The sequence below is a fragment of the Oculina patagonica genome, chromosome 10 (genome assembly GCF_052425735.1).
Source record: "Oculina patagonica isolate OP01 chromosome 10, crgOcupat, whole genome shotgun sequence".
In the NCBI taxonomy this organism is placed as follows: domain Eukaryota; kingdom Metazoa; phylum Cnidaria; class Anthozoa; order Scleractinia; family Oculinidae; genus Oculina; species Oculina patagonica.
The window spans coordinates 23,150,340-23,165,315 of record NC_135767.1 but is presented as its reverse complement, the minus strand read 5'-3'; the positions used below and the strand labels follow the sequence as shown (position 1 = coordinate 23,165,315).

General features: G+C 38.2%; 3 protein-coding genes across 6 annotated transcripts in view; all 3 read left to right on the top strand.

Annotated features, from left to right (window-relative positions):
* The window catches only part of LOC144667461 (uncharacterized), a 51,097-nt gene that overhangs the window by 1,828 nt on the left and 34,293 nt on the right, over window positions 1-14,976 (top strand). The window contains exons 3-4 of one of the 3 annotated variants that reach the window (XR_013573317.1): window positions 467-1,078; window positions 7,872-8,051. The exons of 1 other annotated variant lie outside the window; for it this stretch is intronic. The gene's annotated coding sequence lies outside the window, so the exon portion shown is untranslated. Of the gene's footprint in view, window positions 1-463; window positions 1,079-7,871; window positions 8,052-14,976 lie in introns of those variants that run through there. One more of the 3 variants, XR_013573316.1, reaches the window with a different exon arrangement.
* Window positions 3,915-8,051, top strand: LOC144667464 (uncharacterized). Its single transcript, XM_078528887.1, has 4 exons — window positions 3,915-3,963; window positions 4,079-4,120; window positions 4,796-4,877; window positions 7,258-8,051. The coding sequence occupies exons 3-4, from the start codon at window positions 4,808-4,810 to the stop codon at window positions 7,716-7,718; spliced, it is 531 nt and encodes a 176-aa protein (XP_078385013.1). The 5' UTR covers window positions 3,915-3,963; window positions 4,079-4,120; window positions 4,796-4,807; the 3' UTR covers window positions 7,719-8,051.
* LOC144667467 (uncharacterized) lies at window positions 12,159-14,231 on the top strand. Of its 2 annotated transcripts, none has more exons than XM_078528891.1 (4): window positions 12,159-12,243; window positions 12,346-12,364; window positions 12,843-12,928; window positions 13,434-14,231. In XM_078528891.1, exons 3-4 carry the CDS (start codon window positions 12,886-12,888, stop codon window positions 13,892-13,894), a joined length of 504 nt encoding a protein of 167 aa, XP_078385017.1. In that variant the 5' UTR covers window positions 12,159-12,243; window positions 12,346-12,364; window positions 12,843-12,885; the 3' UTR covers window positions 13,895-14,231. The 2 variants fall into 2 exon arrangements, with proteins under 2 accessions (XP_078385017.1, XP_078385016.1); XM_078528890.1 differs by having other exon boundaries at window positions 12,163-12,243; window positions 12,337-12,364.

Here is a 14,976-nt window from a genome sequence, read left to right as displayed (position 1 = left end):
CCATGTGAAATCAGAGTAAAGTCTTGCTAAAAAACACGACATAACGACCCTCAATTTAGAGTGTCCATTAACAACTAACAACTACCGCACTTTGCAGTTGTTGTTAGTGGCTACTAGTAATTTCTAATGACTCAATCCAAATACTCAGAAAAATTAGCCAAAAATTTTGCCTTCAAAGCTAGGGTCTAGGCCCCCCCCTTTAAAGACATTTAATGATGATGATGATGATGATGATGATGAAAGTCTTTCTCCGCTCAACATTTTCTGGGTGTAAAGACAAAAACGGCTCTCGTTTGTTTATGGTCTAGATCCGCCTCCGTAAAATACACTGGATGAAGGGGAAAAGAAGTTAAAAGTATTTTAGAGTTGTAACAAGTATTAAGTGATGCGGTTGCTGTTGCTTTCCTTATTGCCAAACAAAGAGTATCTTAATATAAACTGTATTACTCTGTGTTTCTCTCAGTAGCTATCTGGAGAAAGGCGAATTCGGCTCCAGTGTGTATTGGTACGAGGAATACCCAGTATGGTACATTCAACGCCCCAGCAACTGGCAAAGTGGCTGCGGTGAAACTGGTTCACTTGTATGGCTACGTGTCTTGTCACTCTTCTGACCCTAACAACTGGTCCATGTGGGGCTGTGGTGGCATAAGAGATTACGTTAATATGGTCATAACAGCAGCAAACAATCACATCCTCCTTCCACCGACCCAGTTCATGCAGTTCAAATATCAGGCCGGAAAGTGGTCCAAGATTCCTGGCTATGGAGCGAACTCCCCTGAGCTTGTTCTGTCGCGCTTCTCCGGTCCATTTTTTGTCATCCAGGGCCACCAGCACCGCGTGTGGTATGGCGAGGATTTGGCGGGGTACACTGAAAGCGACAACGGAGGCAGAGTGTGCACTGATGTTTGGGTTCTGTACGTCTGATCTGATCCATAGACAGATGTCCACTGAAAAGCTTCAGGCAGTTTTCTGATTTTGTTTATCATTAATTTTAATTCGCGTTCTAGCTGGGGTAATTAAGAGCTTGATGAATGGTAATAATGCTTAATTTAGACATTTTTGCTATACCTAGTTTGAGGTGATAGAGAAATTTCAAAATTTCATCGTTCTTGGTTTATTTGTGTTAAGAGTATGCTGGGTTTACCAAGTTAGAAAAATAACTGTGGCTCAACTCACTGATTTTATAGCAATACTGTTAATGAGAATGGACCTAAATAAGGGAGTTTCACACAAAAAGAAATAAACACAAGACATAAATACAGAGTTGTTTGTTCGTTTGTTTTGTTTGTTTGTTTGTTTGTTTTTTTTGCTGTCGTGTGTTCGCCTCCTACTTACATTTTTTACTATCACTGAAACAAAAAGGTTCAAACAAGTTGGCAAAAGTTAAGAGTTTGATTGGAACCATGATTGCCATGATTATATGGCAAAAGCCACATAGGTGAACATCATCATAACTGTGTGATATAAACATTTGATTCCTTAAATCGATTAAAGGGACACTGTCACCAGTTTCACTTCAATTTCTAAAGACATATGGAAACTACGAAATAGTGGTCCAATTTTGTTAAACATCACCAAGCAACTGTACTGAAGCGAAACAAGTGAAATTATTGTGATGCCATCAGAAACTTTAAATCTCAACTTGAAAAAGTCAGGCTGATTTTTTTTAAGTTTTGTCCTTGTGGACTGGAAAAACACCTAAAAGTTATTATGGCTCCCTTCTTCCTTCAACGGCAATTTACCTTATATACCAATCAGTTGATGTACTAGGTTCATTTCCTGTACGGAGACATATTCGCCAATCAGTTTAGTACCTTTTACCGAAAAGCATTGAAGTCCCCATGACAGTGTCCCTTTAACATCTAATTTCCCCTAGCAAAAATCTATATCAGTGACTTTGAACACAGTCGAAGTTCCAGCAATTTCTTTTCGCTATTTAATTCTTTTCAAGTCAAAAATTGCTTCAGATCATTTCCCCAGGCAAAAGCGTAAACTTTCTGCTCCCAGAAGTGATCAAAATTCATATTTTCGTATCTAATTTCAATAAAGCAATACGTGGGGAGATAAAAGAAAGTCAACCAGGGAATTTCATCTTATATAGAAACAAAATTCTTGTCACTTTTTGAAAATTTAATGCCTATGGTTATACATGTTTATAACTTACTTAATCCAGTTAGAATTCAAACATTTGTGATCAAATTATACAGCTAGCGTGCAAAGCCTTGCAGCTAGTGTCATGTTTGTGGACTGTAAATTAAACAACATGATCTCAGCTGCTCGCTTTAAACAAATTCAAGCAATGCAATACTGACAGACAATTAAGAACCGCTTAGGTCCACTTGCTTTGATATGACAAACAAACACGCTCACGCCGGTTGGAAACAGCGTGGCCGAGTGGTTTAGAACGTTACTGTTATAAAACGGAGGTCCCCGATTCAAGCCCTGGAAAAAACTAAAACTTACAAACTGTCTTGAAGTTAAGTAAAGCGAATGACAAACACTTCAAACATTCACTTTTTTACACATCATACACACAAAACTCACACATGTACATTCGTGACCAAAGGAGGCAGTTGGCAGAAACTGTCATGATTGTAAACAAAAATTATCTATATGTAACTCAGCTGGTCGTCTTAAACAAATTCAGGATAATGGTCATACAAACAGAAGATCAAATCCATAAAGAAAACAATCCATTGCTTAGAACGCAAACATTCATGATAAAACAGGCTATTTTTATTTTAATCTATTGTTCCGGTCTTACATGTACCTCCATTTAACAACCGTGTTTGGCTCATACACTCTGTGCGAACATCTTACTCCATAAGGAAAGAAATATCAGTTATAACTTGTACTTGCACAATTTTTAGGTATTATATAAAGGGGAGCAGGGATGGCGCAGTGGTGAGAGCGCTCGCCCCCCAATGTGGCCCGGGTTCGATTCCCGGACTCGGCGTCAAGTGTGGGTTGAGTTTGTTATCGGTTCTTGTCCTTACTCCAAGTTTTTCACCGGGTTCTCCGGTTTTCCTCCCTCCACAAAAACCAACACTTCCAAATTCCAATTCGATCGGGAATGCACGGCCCCACAAGCTTATAGATTTAATCCTCAACGTGTCTAAATAGAGGTAATTTATTACTTTATTTTTATATTCTCATAATGAATATTTTACCGGTTGTGGACGTGTTGATTAACATTCACAAAAAGAAATAAGAATGTTACGACGAACAACTACATTCAAGCCGTGTAACAAAACAAGACAAAAACGGACTCAACTTTTTTTCTATAGAACAAAAGATTTGCGTGACTTGAGAATGACAATTCTTGGATAAAATAGAGGATGTGGAGTCAGGTTTATAAACAAAGCCTGTTTGCAAAGTCCTCCTTAAAAGCAATTATACAGGTTTAATCTTGGTTAATAAACACAGGCACCATGTGCTCAGAGTTGTCAGAAAGAAGTTCTGACAGTTTAATGGATTGCTCAAATTATAACTTTAGCTAAGTTTTCACAAAGAGCGGCAAAGATCATGTCATTATTTTTTTTTATCTAATCAACCTTCTACATAAAAATTATAATCGGATAACAATTCTTGTTACAAGGTCTGATAATTTCCTAGCGAAGCTTTTGAAATAATTAGAAATCACTTGTTAACAAATCTCACACAAGATAAAACTTTTGTAGGCATTCAAAGATTTATTGCTTTCTGTTGAACCTGGAGTCTACGATGACTTTTGTAATAGATAAACAAATAAATTAAAGTTGAAGTTCTTTACTCAGGCGGTAATAATTTTAGAAGCAATTATACACCAGTACTTACGCTGAGAAAACAAAACTTGATAAACACATTTAATGAAGAAATCGTGACTTTATCCTATTGGACAAATGCACAAGTAAACAAACCATTCCATCGTTTAACATTGATCGCTCTTCAACGAGAAGCACATTCAGTTTTGAACAGCGAGAAGTAAGTATTGAAGAAACTCCAGCATAAATTTGAAGTCGTTGCTTTTGAGGGATTCTTCATCCGCTTTGATGCTATATCTAACTCGATTTTCTCTTCTGTTCTGACAACGTTTTAGCTTTTGTGCGCTCTATCAATCCAAGTGCTGATTTAAGTAAAGGTGAGTGATTTTTAATATAACCTCGCTGATTTTAAGTGTTCTCCCTTCTCGGTGAAAAAGGAAAAAAGAAAAAGGACTGTCACAAACGCCCGACTGCGTCGAAGAGAAACTAAAGCCTGGTTCTCATATGATCGTCCCGATCGTCTCTGTCGCTTCTGTCGCTTCAAAAAGTTTGCTTGCTCCAATCACCTCAGACATTGCAAACGACAGAAGCGACAGAGACGATCGGGGCGATCATATGAGAACCAGCCTTAAGAAAACTCAAAACAAAGTCTTTTTACGGACGTACTTTCTTTATAGGTAGAGCAGTTAGTTGGTTTTCGATATTTTAAATAAGAGGAAAAAATCTTTTTTTTTTATCAGTAGACAAAAGGCTTTATATGATACATCTTCCGTGTGAACAGAAAAGTAAAAAAAAAAAACATTTCCATTCCACTTTCAACTTTTATCTCAGTAAAAGTCGGACATGCGATTTGGTAGCAAAAGTGGGGGACTTAGAGAAACGAAACCTTTACCAATTACGCCTCCGATTACAACTCTTTTTAAAGGTCTTGGTCGAGTCCAAAGGAACCTATTGAAATGGCGTTAAAACGTCAAATAGATTACAAAAACTACTCAATAACCTAGTGGCAATGGCAGGGCGATTTTCAATGTAAATCTTTATATTCATTTTAGGTCATCTTCAAAATGAAACTGAAGACAATCATCTGCTTTCTGGTGATTTTTCTTGCTGTGACCTTCCCACAAACACAAGCAGGTAAATAATATAGAGATATTTATTTCTAGTATCTTCTTTATTCTGCTAGTATAGTAGAACCCCGGTAACTCGAACTCGGATAACTCGAACAACCCCGCTAACTTGAACTAACTTCCATTTCCCTTGGATTTGACTCCACTTTTCAGTCATTTTTACTCGTTTTACTTTAACCTGGGTAACTCGAAAACCCCGCTAACTCGAACTAAATTTCGTTTCCCTTGATCAAACTTTGGGTACCCCCGATAACTCGAATCCTGGCTCTTACAACTCGCCACGGATGCCCATTTAAATATTCCATTAGCTCTCCTTGTCATGTTATCGGATTTAAACACTAAAACAAAACTAGCACTAAAGCAGTTTGATTTTAGTTAGAGAAATGAATAGATCACGTATTTTAAAGTCATTTTCCACTCTTATAACATAAACATGTATGATTGTGTTAGAGTTTCTGACGAGATAAGTTTAATTTGCACTGCTTGTGTACTGAAGTGCTGAAAAATCAGTAAACTATCAATTGTTAACACGGCACTGAATTGAATATTCAAACGACCCCGATAACTCGAAATTAAATCCCGCTAACTCGAACTGTTTTTCGTTTCCCTTCAAAGTTCAATTTACCGGGGTTCTACTGTAGTTGTTAGTTCAAAACAATTAAAGTTTGTTCCACTCCAATTCATCGAATGATCGATGGCCGTAAAGATTTAGACGAGGCACGCGCCTCGTCTTGCCTCTTGCTAGTTACGGCCCTTAAGATGTATCATATAAAGCTTTTGTGTACTGATTTTTTTCCTTATTAATTTAAAATATCGAAAACCTATACCAACTAACTGCTGTAACTATAAAGAAATTACGTCCGTAAAAAGCCTTTGTTCTAAGTTTTCTTAGTAATTGTGTCAGTCGTCTTTTTTCCTTTTTCACTGAGAAGGGATTGGATTGATAGAGCACGAAAAACCTAAAACGTTGTCAGAACAGAAGAAAAATCGAGTTAGATATAATAGCATCAAAGCGGATGAAGAATCCCTCAAAAGCAACGACTTCAAACTTATGCTGGAGTTTCTGCATTACTTACTTCTCGCTGTTCAAAACCGAATGCGCTTCTCGTTGAAGAACGATTAATGTTATACGCTGGAATGGTTTGTTAAGTTGTGTATTTGTCCAATTCCTTTTTTCACGATCCATAATACATCTTGTTTTATTTAAAACAATTTGTAGACGGATTTTTGGTGAAACAGCGATAGAAAAACTCGCGAGTACTTCCGATTTAATGTGTTTGTCGTTTGTTTTCCGAATAGCCTAAGTACTGGTGTATAATTGCTTCTAAAATTATCACGCTGAGTAAAGAACTTCTAATTGATTTATTTGTTTATCTTTTCAAAAAGTCATCGCAGACTCCAGATACAATAATGATAATTCTTTGAAAACCCCTAGAAGAGTTTTATCTTGTGTAAGATTTGTTAGCAAATGATTCCTAATTATTTATTTCAAAAATTGCAAAAATAACTTTATGTAGAAAGCTTATGGCGACACAATGTTCGACCGGCCAGGGACGGCGGAACATTCTTCCAGGTGGGGGGGGGGGGGGGGGCTGACTAGTGACTTGAAGTGGGGGGCTTAAGAGACTCTTCTCTTAGTAAGTCTTAATTTTTTCGGTGGGGGGGGGGGCTAAAGCCCCCCAGCCCCCCCGGTTCCGCCATCCCTTTAATCCACCGTGCCTCTGCCGAAGTAGTTGTTAGTTGTTCTAGTTCCTTTTAGAAGCTCGTTAACTTTCAAATACTCAGGAAGTATTCGTAAGAAAAGTTTGCCTTTAAACTTTAACAACCCTATAATGCCCTGGACTGAAGAGTCTATAAAAGACATGAAAGTTATTATAGTAGTAGCATGTTATAAGTGTTGTTGTTGTTGCTGCTGCTGTTTTCTTTATTGCCAAATGAGTACAGTAAAAACCCGCGAGTAAGAACCTATTGTTTTTCAGGTTAGCCTAAACATGTTCTTACATAAAGGGTTATTGACGCAAATTTAGGCTTATTAGGTTCTTAATAGGTTCTTAATTTCTGAAGAAAAAATTTCAATATTGTTATAGAGATCTTAGTGGTATTCGGCCTTTTTCTTGTATAAAATTTGCATACCACATAGTGTTTATGTGAAAATGAAGCAATAATCATATCATATTTCCCAGAAGTAAACGTTTTTAATCAATTTTAGAAATTGAGAACCTGTTTCCAAATTTTAGGCTAAATGGGTTCTTATAAAAATGGTATCTAATTATAATTTGCAAATTTTAGCCTAACAGGTTCTTAAATGTTAGGTTATTACTTGCGAGTTTTAACTGTATTTTTAATTAATATCTTAATATAACTGTATTCCTCTGTGTTTCTTTTAGCTTTCTGGCGAAAGGCGAATTCGTCTCCAGTGTGTTTTGGCACCAGGAATACCCAGTATGGCAGATTCTACGCTCCAGTAAGCGGAAGAGTGGCCGCCGTGAAACTTGTTCACTTGTATGGTTTCGTGTCCTGTCATACTGCCAATCCTAACAACTGGTCTTTCTGGGGCTGTGGTTGGGGCTTGAGGGATCTCACTAATGTTGTCATAACAACAACATCCAATTACATCCTTTTGCCGCCAAGCCAGTTCATGCAGTTCGCTCATAGTGCCGGAAAGTGGGCCAAAATCCCCGGATACAACGCATTTTCCCCTGAGATTGTCCAGTCACGCTTCTCCAGCCCCTTTTACATCCACCGGGGCCACCAGTACCGCGTGTGGTATGGTGAAGATTTGGTGAATTACACTGAACACGACAACGGAGGCAGAGTTTGCGCTGACGTCTGGCTGCTGTATGTCTGATCTGATCCATGGCCAGATTTCAACCGAAAAGCTACAAGCAGATTCCTGATTTCGCTTATCACTGTAATTCGAATTCTAGCTATGGTACTTAATTAAGGCATTGATTAATTTTAATAATACTTTATTTCAAGATTTTGCTATAGCTAGTTTGAGGTGATAGAGAAAGTTCAAAATTTCATCGTTGTTGGTTTATTAAATTAAAGGTATAGAAACGTCTACTTTGGGTAACAAAGTTAGAGAAAACTGTGTCTGAACTCATTGATTGTATAGCAATACCCTAAAACAGAATGGACAAAAATAAGGGAGTTTTACACGAATAAAAATAAACTTAAAGCATAAATGGAAAGAGTTGTTTCTTCTGTCGTCATTGCCCCGTACTTATACAAAAAAGAATCAAATAAGTTATTAGAAGTTTTGAGTTTGATTGGAATTATAGTCCCAGCATAACTGTCATTTCATATCATTGCAATCATACGATGCATTTCAAGCGGAGATGTGATGAGAACAAAAACGTCATTAACACAGAGCCAAGTCTAAGAAAATTTAAGTCTAAGTCTAAGTTTTTCAAACTTTTGATAACGCTACTTTATCATCAGTGGCCACAAAATTTGCAACTGGTAAATTTTCTCACATTCTTCTTATGTCGGCCAAGCAATTTGAACTAACTTTTTTTTTAATTGAAAAGGTGAAAAGAGCAGGCTGCGACGCTTTATTTTGTTTATATGTGTATTTAACTTCATTAAAGAAAACCTGATAACAAGATAAACTGCTTAGATCCTTCAACGTAATAAGTAATAAAAAAAATGCTTATATATTCGGCGAAGAAGAAAATGGCAAAACTAAATCCACGTTCAAAGTCGGTCATATTTCATACTGAGCCATACTTTTAGTTGTTGACGTACAGAATCTATATTTTATACTCGGGCATTGGGGAGAGAAAAAAGCAATTTGAATCCATTTCCTGAAATGACCGCGTTGGCCGCAAAGCACACTTAGCGAACAGAAATTAATAAAATGACATAATAATGAGCTGAGAAACGATATTCTAACGGGAATGTAAAGTGGTTGAGTAGAAATTTGCACAAAGCACAATTTGTATTCTTTTCGTATTTCACGTATAGTTACTAAGCTCTAGTTCTAGTTGAGGCTTGATTTTGTATTTACAAGAATGCACATATTTCTTGCTTATATCGGTATCCTTTTGAATGACTGTGAAAATTCGCTTGAAAATTAACCATAACCATTAATTTTTTACAAATTCAAGTAAGGCAATAAACAAACAGAAGATATAGCATCACTAAGAGTTTGTTTGCGTTGATATGACAGCCATACACATTAATCACACGTAACTCAAGCGTTCACGATCAAATATCGCAGTTGGCGCGCAAAATCTTAGCAAACTGTCATGGTTTTAGACTACACAATATAGGTCCAGCTGTTTCTTGGCTTTAACAAATTTTAAAATAGCAATAACAAATATAAGTCAAAGGACCACTTAGGTTCATTTGCATTAATGTGATGAACAAACACATTTATCACCCAGCACTCATAAACACTTGGGTCAAATGGGTCAAAAATGGCGCAGTTTTTACTCCCTAGCAAATGAGTCGTCATGATCGTGGACTGGAAAATACACAACATAGAACTCAGCTGTTCCTCTTTAGAAAATCCGTTAATAGGCAATAACAAACAAACGAAAAAAACCACTTAGAGTCCATTAGCGTTAATTTGACAAACAAACACATAAATCACACAGGACATTCGTGATCAAGCGACTCAGCTGGTGATCAAGATCGAGAGTTGAAATCCAAACTAATGAACCTAACTAGCAAAATACAAATCTGGCCTAAAAACTACTGTAAAAATTCTTATTCTTAAAATCCTAGCTTTCGCAGTTCTACGGCATCATCCCTGATGAACGCGAAAGCTAGGATTTTTAGAAGAAGAATTTTTACAGTAGTATTAGGCGCTATTTGTATTTTAAAAGTTTAAATATTTTTATCAAAATAAAACATAAAAAGAAAACTTAACCAAGTTCAGTTGTTCTTTGTTTCCGAAACAATACATACACTATGTATTATTTAACAAATAGTGCACAGCAAAAAGGATGAACCAATTGTTTTATAACATTGCCGGTGGAATTGTGCATCAAAACCGGCCTCGGGAATAAAAACTAACTGAGCGGTCGAGCGTTAAATTATACACAAGTTTACACAAGTGGTGCAGTTTGGGTCAAATTGCTAATAAATTGACTAAGTAAATTCGATGGCAGAGCGAAGGAAAAAACCTGACGAAAACAGCAAATGCAGCATATGCTGCTTTTGATTCTGAGGTAAGTGTTCGCTGAATTAAATTTTTACTCAAGAGCGGAAGAAAATTAAAACAAAACCGACAGCCTCGAACAGCCGAGCAGATTCCGAGGGTTAAAAGAGTCAAAGAATTCGATTCGGTTCCATGCTTAGTTTTTAGTATTTTTCTGGACCGATTTCATTCGTGGTTGCAGAATTAGGGTCGTGATGAAAATAAACGTTTTTCTTTTCAAAACGGTAGCTGAATGAGTCGCCCATGAATAATTTTTTCCCCGAGCGGCAAAAATCACAACAGAGCCGTTGACGCTTTGGTGTAACGCTTAAAACGCGAAAACTTTCGTTCGATAGCTAGGTTTTAGTGTCATCGAACTGTTGTCATTCATGGTTGGCCCATTCTTCCACGTTAGGGCCGTGAAAAAAAAATGATTTTTGTCGTTCGAGACTCGCGCTTTAGTTGTTGTTGTTTGAATGAAGAAAAGCACACAAACAACTTTGATGGCAAAATCGAATTTTAATATTTTCTCTTTTGCTCTCCGTTTCGCAATAAGAAACAGCTTACCTTGTAGCTCGTATCCTTGAAAAAATATTAAGAGGATTCACTTTCCATATTCCGAAGATAAGATGTCATCGCTTTCGCAAAAGACAGCGTTTGAGAGAGATTTTCACTCGTCGATTACGTCATCAGCGTGCACTATCGGGATTTTGAGCACGCTTACGTATACTGAATTTGATTGCGCGGCTTTGCTAGCTATGTTATAATCTGTTTTCGTGCTAGCTAAGACTTGGGTTTTTATCCAGTTGAGGCTGCAAATTTTAATTACTACACAACAGTGTTTCGCTAGTGCTCATATCGATAATCCTGACAACTCGAACCTTTAAGGGAAAGAAAAATGTTCGAGTTATCGAGGGTAAAACTAGTAAGAAAATTACCTGGAGGGAAATCGAAAAAGGTTCAAGTTAGCAAAAGTTCGAGTTATTGAGGGTTCGAGTTATCGAGAATCAACTGTATATTTATAAAGGGCCGTGCTTAGCCCATACGCTGTAAGACTATAATATTCTTTTACGAAGGAAATATAAAAACTCTTACACAATTTTGAAACTACAGGTATTGTAAATGTTCGCTAAAAAGGTAAAAAAGTAATTTAAAAGGAAAAAAATAAAAAAATTTAAAAAGGAACCGAACGTTTTCGACGTGTTGTCATCATCAGGGTTTAAAATATTCTCAATGACTTAGTTTATTTTTGCGGACGTGCTGTTTAAAGGGAAAATAATGTGAACTTGCACATAAATTAGGATGATGAAATTCCATTTGACAAATAAATGGAACTTAAAAATCTTTATAACTAATAGCATTGCTAACAAGAGTGAGAAAATAAACACAGCCTGGTTTGAAACTCCTCGTTTAATTAATTAAACCCCATTCCGCGCCGGCCGCCGGCTTGCCGCCCTCCGCCTTCCTCGACGCGGTCCCCAGGCCCCCGGCCCCTCGGGCCGCCGGCGCGCGGTACGCGCGGTTCCGCGGCCCGTCCCCCCGGACTCGTCGCGCGGCGGGGGCCCGGGCCCGCTCTCGCCGTGCCCTTCCACCTCCTCGGCCATCTCTCTCTCGTTTCGTCCTCCTCTCCCCCCACACTCTTGTCGCCTCGTCCCCGCACCCGCCATTTTCTCGCGGGGGCGGTCGTCCGGCCCGGTCGGGGGTGTGCCGTCGGGGGGCCGGCGCGCGCGGTAAATGGGGCTTAAAGCAATTAGAACGCTCAATTTCGGTTGATAAACACAGGCGGACTGTTCTCAACGTTGTCAAAAAGAAGGCAAGTTCGAATTCTGACAATAGCCCTCTTAATAAAATTTATTGTTCTTTAAATCAGTCTTTTCTAGCATTTATGTTTCGTATAATGAGAATTGAGGAAAGAATGAAGTCAGTTGTTAGCGAATTTAATCTCACTAGAAAATCGCTTCTAGTAGATTTTTTGTTCTATAGACACGTACATTTTAGCAAAGGCCTTTTAATTTGTCTGTTGTCGTTTGTCTTTGCTCAGGTTAAACATCACAAAGACACATACGCATGATTATATTTATTTGAACCACGCTTGGAAAACAAAACGTGCCCATAAGTTTGAGCTTATGCCATTGGACAGATCCACAAAGAAAAAAAAACGTTCTAGCGAACAAATTCGATCGCTGTTCAAGGAGGAAACTCATTCAGTTTTGAAGAGCGACAAGTAAGCATGTAGTTTTTTTGGTTAATTTTTTTCAACCTTTCGATGATACATCTGATATATTCGATATTCCTTTTTTTTTCTTTTACGTTTCAGCTCAAACAGGCGCTTAGCTCATTGAAAGGTAAGTTATATATAAGGCATTAATAAGAGTTATTGTTAAGCATTGTCAGCGAAATATTCTGAAAGCCGTAAAATGCTCCACTGTAATACGTGACGCAAACAGGCACTTGGAAAATAATTTTCCTTTTATTTTGAATTGACGCGTTTTTGAGGAATGCTTCTGTGTAATCATTGCTACCTATATACTTGTTCTAGCTATTTTAAAAGAAATAAATCCCTTAGCCACACTTTCTTGAGAGCTCGATTGGAAAACAACTGAATGTTAGAATGGATATTGATGACTTTATCAAGCATTATGAGGTCAACTTTAAGTATCCTTTGAAGAGCCAGGAACTTGATATCTAGCTGAATTCTCTACCCGCTGCATGCCATATTCTACAAATTTTCTTGTAGGCGGCAAAGACAAGACATCCCTCAACATTCCCTTCCGAAAATCTCATCTTATTTATCTTGTTATTGTAGTTTATTTCAATTTCCAGTTGGTGTTAACAAATTTTGGACTTCAAGTTGATTTTGGGGGTTATGATGGTGGTGGCAATCTCTTCCACGTGCACTGCAAAATCGGGTAAGATTTGCTAAAGATTTTGAAAAAAAAAACTGTATAAGTTTAATTTAGGCAAGAAAACGTCTAAAGAAGGCGGGCAACGTGGAAGATAGAAAACAGCCAAAATTTATATTTGTGTCGTAGAAAACTTGAAAATAATGGTCCACTCTTATTATCAATATCTATATTAGAACAATGAAACTGCTTACAAGCGTACCTCTTTGGCTGTGGATGGCTGGGATGGAAATGGATTGCAGCTTAAAAATCGAGGCTAAACTTTCAAGTTGTTTCGGTGTGTCTTCACAAAAATAGATATTTATAAAAAAATGTGATTTCCTCTGCTTTTCTTCCTTGTGCTGGTTCTGGGTTGTTGCCGCCACTATTTCGCGTCAAACCTGAGGTAATCCTCGTGACGTAGCTCCTTTAAACAACGGGAAGAACGCCATCGAGAATGCCGAGATTAATTTTTACTATTTAATGATATTTAAATTTTTCATTCTTATTTTCTGTTCCCTTCATGTCATAGATCCCTGGCTCAAACTGAATTCCCGTCCAGTGTGTTTTGGTGCGAAGGATAACCAGTATGGCAGTTTCAATGTCCCTTATGGTGGCAAGATTGCAGGCTTTAAACTGGTCCACCTGAGCGGTTACGTGTCATGTTCCACTACCAGCGTCCACCACTACTCTTTCTGGGGATGTGGCAGCCATACCTACTTAAAAAATCATGTTAACGTTGTCATAACAACATCAAGCAATCACATCATTGTGCCGCTGAGTCAGTTCTTTACACATGTTGGTGGTGGAAAGTGGTCTGAGATTCCCGGATATAACTCCATGTCTCCTGAGATTGTCCTGCCGTTTTTCTCCCCTTACTCGGTGGCCTCGGGTCAGCAGCTACGCCTCTGGTATGGTGAAGATTCGGTGGATTGGTACGAGGCTGACAATGCAGGGAGAGTCTGCTGCGATGTTTATGCTCTCTACGTCTAAGAAGCCCTAACAAGTCTTTGACTACAGGCTAGCTTCAATCAGATATTTAAATTTGTCATTTGCTTCCAAGCTTAAGTAATTAAGGACTGGATTTATTGTTAGATTGCATATTTTTCGGGACTTTGCTGTAAGAAGTTTGAGCTGGAGATAGAGAAAAATAGAAAAAAGCTCGCTTTTCGGGTAATATCTATGAAGATAAATAAGATAGATTAAATTTAGAAAAACTGCAAAGGACTGTACGTCTTTAACGCATTGATTGTACGTCATGGCGATAAGAACATAAATACAAATTTGTAAATTTGAACAAATGACAATAAAATAAGGGCATGAAATGAAAGAGTGTTCTGTTGCCCGTCTTGCCCTGTTTCGCACTTCCTTTTTACACCATCATTAGAAAAATTTGATTAAACTATACCGCACCTCCCTGCACACTTAGGTGCCCCTTCATCAATGTCTGATATAAACTTCTGATTCCCTCCCAAACAAGATAAACTACAGTTTCTCCTTACATTATTCATACACTGTCAAGCAGTAAGGTGAAGAGAATATAGAAACTCGTCAGTAGAGACATTGTCTTGATCAATCATCAAAAATTCTTGTGACAAACATTAATAGAAAAAATTTATGGGAAATAAAATTGCTGACATGATGGCAACATCCTCCTCCTCCCCATGGTCTTTTCGACTTTTGAACCGCCTCTTGAAAGTAGAGACGGCCTTGGGGACGAGGCTGGGAGTCAGTTGGAACCGCAAAGCTTGTCCATCCTGCAAGTATTTCCCAGACAAGAACTGTGAGTATAGATAGTAGGAGGCAGCGTGGCCTAGTGGTTAGGGAGGTCCCGGGTTCAGATCCTCCTCCCTGCCACTGGAAGGATTTGTGTTCAGTCGGGGCACCCAACGAATATTTCTTCTTTCGGCTGCGTCGCTTCATTTCCCCCCCTTCTTCTGTCTTTCTCGTCACCTTCGGCCTTCTCCTTCGTGTCCGCTTCACAACTTCGCTTCGCGTTGGTCCTTTCTCGTTCTCGTCCTCTGTGTCTATTCCGATGGTCCCCTGTCAGTGGCCCCGAATTCAACTCCTCCACA